Source organism: Podarcis pityusensis, assembly GCF_964106645.2.
Source record: "Podarcis pityusensis genome assembly, chromosome: Z".
Taxonomy (NCBI): Eukaryota; Metazoa; Chordata; class Lepidosauria; order Squamata; family Lacertidae; genus Podarcis; species Podarcis pityusensis.
The window spans coordinates 32,825,665-32,836,626 of record NC_138044.1 but is presented as its reverse complement, the minus strand read 5'-3'; the positions used below and the strand labels follow the sequence as shown (position 1 = coordinate 32,836,626).

The 10,962-nt window shown below is 46.5% G+C and overlaps 1 protein-coding gene across 12 annotated transcripts in view; it reads right to left on the bottom strand.

Moving 5' to 3' along the window:
• BCORL1 (BCL6 corepressor like 1) overlaps positions 1-10,962 on the bottom strand; it is a 43,379-nt gene that overhangs the window by 17,647 nt on the left and 14,770 nt on the right. For 7 of the 12 annotated variants that reach the window (XM_080990241.1, XM_080990236.1, XM_080990240.1 and 4 more), the window contains 2 exons: positions 2,629-2,761; positions 164-254 (listed from right to left, as the gene is read on the bottom strand). In XM_080990241.1, the coding sequence (XP_080846367.1) occupies positions 164-254; positions 2,629-2,714 (177 nt within the window). In that variant the 5' untranslated portion in view covers positions 2,715-2,761. Of the gene's footprint in view, positions 1-163; positions 255-2,628; positions 2,762-9,009; positions 9,095-10,962 lie in introns of those variants that run through there. The other 5 variants (XM_080990238.1, XM_080990234.1, XM_080990237.1 and 2 more) reach the window with 3 other exon arrangements.

Here is a 10,962-nt window from a genome sequence, read left to right as displayed (position 1 = left end):
ATGAATGTGCATAACACCCTTTATATAAGTCCATGGCCATCAGTCCACCCTGTGGCAGCCCATTCCATTTGAGCTGGCCAGGTAATTAGCCACTTAGGCCCTCTGTATCTCAGCAAGAGCCAAAGCTTCCTCCCCTAGGTACAGCCACTAAGCTGCCCCTTACCTTGGAAAAGCTGCTGCCAGTGCAGAAGTCAGGGGAGCCCAGATGCTGGGAGTTGCTGGTGTTGGATTCTTCATCAGAAAGTGGGGCTCTCCTGTTGCAGGAAGAAGAGAAAGAATTGTGAAGCTGAGAAACAATCTCCCAAACCTGCAAGACCCAAAGCATCTCCCCAGCCCACTTTTGGAGGTATCTCTTGTGAGCAGATGCACATAGGCAGGGGGCTTCGTCAGCCAGATGCAGTTCATGAGTCATACACAGCTCACGCTTGTCCTAAAGGATGTGCAAGCAAGGCAAGGTTGGCTTCCCAACCTTCAGCAGTAGGCCTGTATAACTTAAGAGAAATTCAGAATCACTGAATGCTTAAGTCTTGGTCTCCAGCTGTTGCTGGACTAAAACTCCCATCATGCAAAACCAGTTTAGCCAAGAGTCAGGGATGATGGGAGCCGTAGTCCTGCAACTCCAGGGAAGCCAAGGTTGAAGAACACTAACAAAGCCATAACAAGGGACCCTTCCAAGACCTTTTCCTACCTGTTCACCTCGATTTGTGTGGCACCCACTCCCAAATCTATGCTGTTTTGGGTCCAGGGCTGCAGCTTCCCAAACTTTATCACCGATGATGGAAGTAAACTTGTGAAGTAGCAGGTGAGATTGTGGCCAAAGTGTGGGGGGAAAGAAGAGGCCAAGAGATCCCTTCCATCCACCTTCCCCCCTGAGATCCCTCACCTCAAGCTTCCCAGACTTTCCACAAATTCTCTCATATCTCAACCATGGAGAAATACCCCACATTATCCACTTGGCCTGACCTCAATCCCCTTCTCTACTTAAAGAGTGCTGAGTGGAAAGCCTGGCCACGTTTTTAGAAAGTAATCTTTCTTTCCCTCCACCCCAACATTTTTGGGAGAGGTAGAGCAGCACTATCTCTTCAAAAACATGTGGTTAGTGGTGGTGCTGTCAGGTAATTCCAGGCTGCATACAAGCTATAAATTTAAAGCAAGTGACTTTCTTCTAAGAATCCTGGGAGATGTAGTCTACTCCTCACAAAGCTGCAATTCTTGGCAACTAAAAACGACCTACAGTTCCCGGGGTCCTTTGGGAGAAAGCATATGCTTCAAATGAGCTTCAGATTTATGGTATATACACATCGTGAAACACTGTCTTGCTGGGGGCAGCGGGGAACTTTTGCTAGTTATTATGTGCATTACATCACTTCAAAAATGTAGAAAGCCAGTCCTGTTGCATTTGGGACCCCTCCTGCTCCTTTTGCTAAGGAGTGGGGCTCTGAACATGCGTCTCCAAACCCTACCCTGACAGCACCACTGCATATGAGAGACTCAGAGAGGTGACTGTGATCATGTAGGAGTGATTTGTCCCCCTTTGCCTCTGCTGGTGATGCATACGGCTACAGGTGAAATTTCATACAACTTGCACAAATTCAAAGGATCCAGCAAAGCTTCTCCATTCAAACCTGATGCATTGAAAGTTTCTGATTTTAGCTTGAAAACTACCATCCTAATACAGATCTCGCAATACTGAGTACTACTTGGCCAAATTCATACTTTAAACTAATGATGATAATGATAATAACAACAACATATTATTATTATTATTCAATGTACCACTTAATGACAAAAAAGCTCGATACCATGTGATGAAGTGGTTAGAGCAGACTGGGAAGGAAGAGAGACCCAGGTTAAAACCTCCGCTCAGCCATGAGGCTCCCTGCGTGACTTTGGGCTGATCACTCTCTTTCAAAGTAGCCTATCTCACAGGGTTGTCGTGAGAATAAGCAACGGGGGGGAGAGAAGAACCACAAGTTACTTGGAGGAAAGGATAAAGCCTTCATTATTATTAAACAACAAAGCCACACACATCCAGCAAAAAAGAGAGAGTTAAAATAATTAACAGAGATCGTAAAATGTGCTGGCTGGTGCTGATCTGAGCCACAGTCAGCACATCTGGTGCGTACCAAGATAGCTACTTTAAAGCAGTAGTCTTCCAGCTTTTTCAGACCCAGGAACTTCCTTTAGCTCAATCATACATATGCTGACCCATTTATTATTTTTCTTACCATATATTTGTATGGTTGTAGAGCTACTGTTTTGACCCACTGTAGATAAGTAGTGGGTACCTGGTGCAACAGTTGAAGGCTGAAGTCTGGTGCAGGGAGCTTGTTGGAACTTGTGTCCCTGCAGATGTTGCTGGACTGCAATTCCCATAAGCCCCCAGGCAACAATCAGGAATGGGGGGAGTTGTAGCCCAGCAAAGTCTGGAGGGCCACAGGTTCCCCAGCCCCACTCCGGAGTCTCTTTGCCTAAATCACCCTACAAATTAAGTCAGCTGAACTGCATTTCTGCAAACTGGAGGACACCCCTTTTCCCAGCATCCTCTAACAAGGAACCCGACCACCTCACACACACCAGCTGCCCAGCCTCTTCCCTCCCGGCCTGTGGAGGCCACACGCACCTCACCTCTCTTCGCTGAGGCCACACATGCGAATCCGTTCAGCGCCAGTCCAGTTGTGCACCCCGCTGTAGAGAGGCGCTGCAGAGATCATGACAGCCGCTCAGTGCAAGCCAGTCTCAATCCTGTCACAGGCTCTGCCTATTGAAAAAAACAACAACGAAACACAAAGCATTAGGGCCAGATTTGACAGTTGCTGTTTTCAGCTTCCAAGGGGCAGTTCAGACAGATAAAGAGCGGGGGGGGGGGCAGTCACACTGACCCTTGGCTAAGGTGAGGTGCTTCGATGCACAAAGTTAGGCTGGAGGCAACGGCATCTGCAGAAATGTTGTTGGGAAGGTGGAGTTAAAACACTAAAAAGGGGAAAGCAAGCTAACTTCTCTGCCGCACAAAATGAGAATAATTAGTTACTGTACTTTTTTGCCTCATATCTCAGGCTAGAAACTTAGCTTGTTTAAAATGAAATGTGGGGAATCTGGGAGTTATGGTTCATGGGGTGCAGGGTTGTCTCCTTTGTGGATGCCTATGGCTGGAGGAAGCATGGAGCACTGCAGGAGAAGAAGTGCACAAGGCAAAGGCACACACGTCAGCTTGAAATTCCTTGAGCGGAGTTCTGTTCAGATAAAGAGTCATTTCCTCTCCGCACTGAAGCATTGCCAGGCAATTAATTAGCAAAGCAATTCTCAGTACAGCTATGCAAGACATGAGCTGTTGAATTTCCAGACTGGGGCCACAGTGGGAAGACCATACAGGGATTGTGGGAAACCCAAAGAGGGGAGTACTGTAACTTCTCACGATGAGGAGAAGTTAGAACAAAACACAACACCAAGGGGAAATTCAAAGTCACTAGGAAGCTGTGTGGTGTAGTGGTTAGAGCTTGAGACGAAGGAGTCCAAGTCCAAATCCCAATTACCCATGAACCTTGGGCCCATCGTCATGTATTAACCTAACCTACCTAACAGGGTTGTTGTGAGGATAAAAATTGGGCAGGGAGGAGCATCATCTATGCCACCAAGATATCTTTGGAGGAAAGATGGAGGTTGAATGCAGTATATGAAATAAAGGGGGGGGGAGGAGAGAGAGAGATGAGGGAAGCAAGTGTGAACTCCTTTGCCCATGTTGTTTCATGTACCGACCGTATCAGTGCTTTATATAGTTATCAAAGAGCTTGCAGATGTGTGGGGGACTTAACGTGCAAATTCAGAGGGCGAGAAGAAAGCAAAGTACCATACAAAATGGGAGGCTGCACTGGGGGAGAAGCAGAGAGCACAGATGGGACAGGATCTCCACGGACGAAAGATGCCAAAAGCAGAGGCCAAGGCTACACGGGCAGCCGTGCGTTTGCCGAAAGCGCAAGGAAGGATGGGGGTCAACAGCAGAGGCACGAAGGCCCCTTGAAGGATGCAGCAACAGAAACGGACATTGTTGAGTGCATTCTTTTTTTGTTGTTCCCAGGGAGGATGTGGGACGTGAGCCAGGCAGAACCATTCCCAGGGAACAGAGAAAAGGGGAGAGCAGGAATCCCTCGCAACCAGGGGAACAAAACCCAGGGATTGAAAATTGGGTAGAGGGGGGGGAAAGAGAGAGAAAGAGGGGGGGGGCATAGAAACACACACTCCAAACTAGGCAGTACAAGTGCAAGTTCCCAAGGAACTACGAGGAGTTCCCTTCTGGGCAGGCAGCACGTGGAGAGGTGCCAAGTGCAGAGAGAATTCCACAAAGGAATTTGCAGAAGTGCCCTCGACCAAGCCCACTGAGAAGCCACCCTGATGGCAAGCACCCCTTCTTGGAGTCAGGAGCCTTGAGAAGCAGCAAGCACCTTCTTTCCCAATCCTCAGTATGCCACTCCCTCAGCAGGAAGCTAGCCATGTACACCTCTTGGGGTCCTATAATGTCATCTTGTGTAGTCTGGCAAATTAGCATGACCCAAAGCTCCCTCTCTGCCCATCTACAGTGAACCATTACAACAAAACAGAGGCACCAGGAAAGCAGCTCGAGCCTACATATGTTTACTCAGAAGTTGCCCTGCTTTCGGCACAGTTGAGGCTAACCGTGAAGAGGATGCTGCAATCTGTAGGGTCTTCCAAATTTAGTAAACACCTTAGCAATGGAGTTTTGAATATAGCTCTCATGAGAAAGGGGAAAGCTGCTTCCCACTTCGCCTGTTTTCTCCATTCCCCTGCCTCAGCTGCCTTTTTCAGAAGCCTGTTCCAATTGCCAGAGATGAATCCAATTCGGAACCCATGCAGAAATGCTTGCTGTTTTCCTGTTTCATTGCAAAGTTATTCAAGAAGTAACACACTCGATAATACAGGAAAGATCATCGCCTGGGAGTGCTACACTTGGTCCAGGATGCTGAGGACTGCTGGAAGCATAGAAGGGATTTTGGTAGCTTACCCATAGAACCAATTCAAAGCACAACTGCATATGCCATTTAAGCTTTTGCAGGGGTTAGTCCTGCAAGTCAGGGAGGGGCTGTGGATCAGCAGAGGAGCACCGTGCTTTGTATGTGAAAGCTCCCAGGTCCAATCTCTGGCATCCCCAGGTAGGGCTGGGAAAGAGCCCAGCCCCAAATCCTGGAGAGCTGCTACCAGTCAGGAAATGGCCTGCTGCTCATTCATCAATAGTTCTTGTAACCTGCCCTTCATCCCAAAGAGCAGCACAGGATGGCTAACAACATAACATGAAAATAACTATATGACACAACTGCCTATCAGTACAATAAACAGCACCATATAGACCCAACACCCTTTGGTCCCCCACCCTACCCCAAACGGCAGGACAGATTAGTGAGTTTTTAAATTTTGCCTGAATGTGACCAAAGTGGTGGACGATCCGACGATACTCAGGAGAGAGTTGCATAAACAGGGGGCTGCCATGCTTCCTTTTACTGTATAAGGCAGCTTCCTATGTTCCAAAGTCCTGGTGCAATGGCAATAGAGCAATAGCTAGTCAAAACCTAATGGATGGGAGGTGAGGTCCACCCTGCTGCAGAGAGGTGCAACTGTGCTCACACACCCCTTCCTAATGGTCAGGAAAGATGCAAGAGGGAGCTTGTGCTGAAACCATGAGAAACTAGTCTCAAGATAGTCTGGAGGAACACCTTGGTCATCCATCTGCACAGGTGGGAGGAGAATTGCTCAAACAAACAAAAGGACTTCTCTATATTTTTGTCCTCTTCAACCTGGTCAATTTCAGGGGGCCTCTTACAGGCTGTGGCATTAGAATTAAGGACCACTAGGCTTTCCATAGTTAAAACCATACTCAAGGCAGCTTACAACATGAAAAATATTACATAATTACAAACATAGCAAAAGTAGCCATAAACAATAAAAAAAAGTCTGAAAGTACACAACTGAACTAAACAATTTCCACAACGTACCTCATCAGTGAAGTCATGAGCGCCAGCCATTGCACTCACACAACCACATTCCAGACAGCACTCTAAATAGCAATCCCTTAACCAGCTGAGCAAAGAATTTAAAATTTCCCAACAACAATATGGTTCCATCAGTGTTTTTCAGGAGGGATGGGGGTGATGGTGACTGCAATACCCTTTCAGAACAGAAGCAGTTCCTCAAGGGAAAATGCCCTGATCCTGTGCAAGAGATGAGCCACAGCAGCACATTTCTTGGTCTTCAAAATAAACATGTGAAAAGGAATTCCAACCCCAGATAGAACTCAGTGGGTCATCTAATACAATCTCAGTGTAATCCCAGTCAAATGTAGTTGGTACAAGTGTCAACCTGGACCTGGAAAACCCATGTCTGAGTCCGTGTTAAGTCATGAAGCTCACTGCAGGACCTTGGCTTAGTCACTCATCCTCAGCCTGTGCTACCTGACAGGGCTGTTGTGAGAATAAACTATGATAACCCTCATGCATATTGCCCATAACTCATCCTAGCAAGAGCAGGATACAAACATGATTGATGGTAACAATAAATGACCTCCTATCCTAGGAGACAAGATCTCTTAGATGACATCCAGGAAAGACAGGAAGTTAACTCCATTGCATAACTGCTCTCCAAACTCCTTAAATCATTTTTAGTCTACATCTGTCATGGAAGTTCACTACAAAGCTAGGGAAACAGCAGAAGTTGGATTCTAGCACATAATTATACAAAATAGAGTGCACAGGACACCAATGTTATATAAATGCTGGTGCTTGGAAATTTTATGTATTTTCCAAAATCTGGATTCAAACCCATTGCTTTTTGCTTTGTCCTCAGTAGAAATGATGTCTGATATCCCTAACTTTGCATAGATCTGTTCCTGCCCAGATCTGTTTTCTGCAGAACATGTATTTCATCCTGGATATCATGGTCTGAATTTTCTGCTGAAGGGTCCAGACATACTCTGAAGGGTGCCAAACAGGTGAAGGGGCCTCACAATGCTACTGGCTGGAACAGCAAGGAGGTCTCTTCAATAGAAGTGATTAGTTTAGTCCTAGCACAGAGGAAAGGGCAAAATTGGGACAAGGCAAAAGACTGGGTGTTCTTGCCTAAGATGCCCTGAAACTCTGTCCTAGGGACAGATGGAAAAGAAAGAAGGAATAAAATACCAAAAAGGATGAAAATCTAAAGGAGACGGACAAAAAGAAGTGTCCAGAGAAATTGTTTTACAGTTTATGCATTTGTAAAAGGAGGGTTGATTTTTGCAAAATAAAATCCCCAAAAAGCAGGACACAAAAACTCCAGCAGTAAAGTTTCAAACTGCATGTTGCCTTAACTTATCTTACTTTAGCAAAATAGCTAAATTTATTGTTTCCCTTGTTTCTTCTCCTCCTACACCATACTCCAAATGATCAAACACTATTTTATCTGAACAATGACAACACAAGCTTTTCTAGCCATAACACACCATTCACAGATTATCAACACCAGCTCTGGTTTTTGGACAACATTTGGCCTCCATTTGACACAACAAAAGACAAGAGTCAGCTTTCCTGCTGTCCCTTGGAGATATTCTAGCCTCTTTTTTTTAATGTCTCTCCCTTCACTTCCAAGTGGGCAGTTTGAATTTTACACTGAATGATCCAGAAAGCTCAAATCGCTGGTTGCCATAGGTGGCAATGGACAGGATAGGAACACTAATATTAATTCAGGTTTGTGTTTTAAGAGGCTCAAAGCACTTAAGATACATTATTTCAATAACTCATACAACAATCCTGTAAGTTAGGTCAGTTTTATGATCCAGGATGGGTAGAAAAGCAAACAGCAGTTTTCCTAAGGGACAGAACCTCGTTCACGAAAGAACAGAATTTGAACTGGAGATTTCCTAAATTCAGTCTCAAAGCCCTTATATTAAACTTGCCTCAGAAAGATGACCATTAGTAATGGACAGATCTGCCCAAGTCTGTCCCTTTCCTTTCCACTGGCACCCAATCATAGGTCTGTTCTGTCCTATTTTGTGCAATTCTTTTTTAAAGATAGCATGAAAAACTTGTACTTAAATTATATGCACTGCCCCAAAATATGTATTTTTCAATGCTTTCCAATGTATTTTCCACAAAAGATACATTTTACATGTGCTTTAACCATCAACAACACTTGTCTGTGCTCTTTTTGCGCACTAAAACTTCATTGCAAAATCCAGTTAAGAGCATTCTCTAATGAGGACTTGTGTTCCAATCCACAGAGAAGTTTAGGACTGTTGAACTGGGTCAATACATTGCAAAACAAAAAACGAAAAAACGGACTGATTGAATTCCTCCTCCATCCCAAAAGATTACAGAGCAGAAACTGGAGAACCTATGGCTCTCCAGAAGTTGTTGAACTCTAGCTCCCATCAGCCCCAGCCAACACGGGCAATGGTCAGGGATGATGGGAATTGTAATCCAGTATGTTCTGGTGGGCCGCAGGCTTCCAACCTCTGCCACAGAGGAAAAACCAATGTCTGAATAAAGCTTTAGATGATGTTGGAACATATTTACTAAGAATCAGGGCAAAATTTACAACATACATATATACTGTATGTTATAAAGCCAACGGCTTGTACAGCTTTGAGCGCTTCAGTGGCTACCACAAAAAGTCAAAATTGACATCTCTGCTGGTGCTTGCAGAGACAAAGGCCAAAAGGAAATGAGCTCCGTCAACAGTTAAAGGCCAGACGGATTAACAACATTTCTTATAGTTCTTGTGTTTTCAGGTCAGCCCTCCAGATGAAGAAAGAGGTTTATTCCCAACCTGCAATCTCTTTAAATTAGTCTTTGACAGACACATAGTACATAAACAAGTATGCTCCTGAATCAAATTCCATATATGACATTTTTCTTTTTAAACATACTTTCCAGCCCCCCACCCCATGAAAAACAGCAACCATTATGTAGGAAATAAATTCAGCTTGCAAAAGTTGCCAAACCTTTAGCAATATGGAAAAGATAAAGTTACCCTATTTACTTTTGCTGTACCTTATAACGACCTGGAAATCTTGATGTTGAGAACTTAAGTGAAGCAAGGAGTCCGCACTGGCAACCTGCAATTAAGCACACAACACTTCTGAGAGTGTACAGAGTGCCTCTTTCTCATGAAGTGAGAGAGAACACAGCTCCCATTCTACACATCCAGGTTGAAGGAACAAAGTTTCTAGGCCTACAGTGGCTTGAAGTATGGTACTACTTTTAGAAACAAACCACCACTATACCCAGTGGAAGGCCTTATCACAGTAGTGTCAGCAACCACTTCCAACTGGCTTCAATAGAAGGCATGCATTTGGAGCGCAGGATCAGAGTGGAAGTCCCCATTTAAAACCAGCTCCTCTCCCTCACACTCTGCTTGCGAGTATGTATACAGAATGACTGCCAAAGCAATCTTTGCCTGCACACCTGCTCACTCCCTTTTCTTAAGCGTGCGCAGCCAGGACAATGCACTCCTAAGCATGCAAAGACAATAATGCATCTCCACCGAAGCCAGGCACTTGCAAACTTTCCAACCGTCTCCAGGTAAAGCCTCTCTCTTACTCACTGTGCAATGGCACAGAGAGAACGAACCATCACTCGCTTGCTCACTGCAGCCTGGCAAGGGAAGCCTCACTGTGGAAACCTGTCGCAGCTGCAGATTAACATCACGTTTCTAAAAAACACAAGTCAGGCTACCACGACCGACAGGGAAAAGCCTCCTCCAGACCCCAAGCACACACACATTGTCCAGCCGATGACGCGATGCCTGCAGCACATCTTCCCACCCCCACCCCGCAAACCACCCCCCATCCCCATTTCAGCTTCAAAAAAACGTCCCATCCCTTCACTCTTCCCCGCTGCCACTGCCAGGCTCCGATTTTCTTGGCAGGCTGAGAACTACACGACAGTAAACATGCACAACGACTAGCTTCGGGGGCTGCCATTTGTGGGGCCAACCTGGAGGCAGAGCCCTGATTACAACAAATTGGATGGGGGGGGTGTTGCTTATGTGTTACCTGGACAAGGCAAGGCAAGGCAAACTAGGATAGCATGCAAAGCCCTAACTCTATCCTCCTCACCAACACAGACACACGGACATCTCTTGTGCTTTGCAAGCATTTTCAAGCTACCCTCCCACCGAGACATTGGATTTTAAAGGGCAGGCCCATTCCAAACGGGCTGGCCAGTTACACTGCAAAGATGCCAACCAATACTTCCCACTCTTCCAAATAGGGCAAAAGTTGTCCCCCTCTTTCTGAAAACAAGCTTATGTTCTCTTCCCTTCCTGCGGACACACTCGCTACCGAGACTCAGAGAAATCAACCTCCGGGAGAACGGGTCGCCTCCGTTCTGCTTTCAGCAGCCTCCCGACCGTCTAACATTTGGTTACTCCTTCCGAGTTTAGCTCGCCGCCGCGCCGCGTTCCTCCTCTCCTTTTCCCCCCGCGCACCACGATCTAGGCTGCCCGTCCCTTCGGGACCGTCACGGGCATCGCCCTTGTCTCTTGTTGGAGGGAGGGAGCGGGGTAGGGGAAAGAAAGAGGGAGGCGGCGGCGGCGGAAAACAGCAACCCAAGACGCCTGGAAGGAAGCAGACGGGAGGGACCAACCAAGCTTGAGTCTCTGCCATTCAGAAGTGTATATGCCATTATCAGGTCTCTTCTATCGGCGGATCGCCCCGCAACGTGCGCCCGGAGTGGGTGGCCGCTGAATTATTCCCCCTCCTCGCTCAAAAAATTAAGCCCAGAATTTAGACGGGGTGGCGCAGCTCAGGCTCCGCATGCCGAAGGCTTACCGCACGCTCGGGATGCGCAGAGACTCGCGCAGACCACCGTATCCGCCACCGAATTCGCCAGAGCGAAAAGGGTGTCGACCCCCTCTGTCCGCCCCGTCGATGGAAGCAGAGGAGAAATGGAAAGAGAGAGTGAGGAAGAGGAGGGTGGCGGT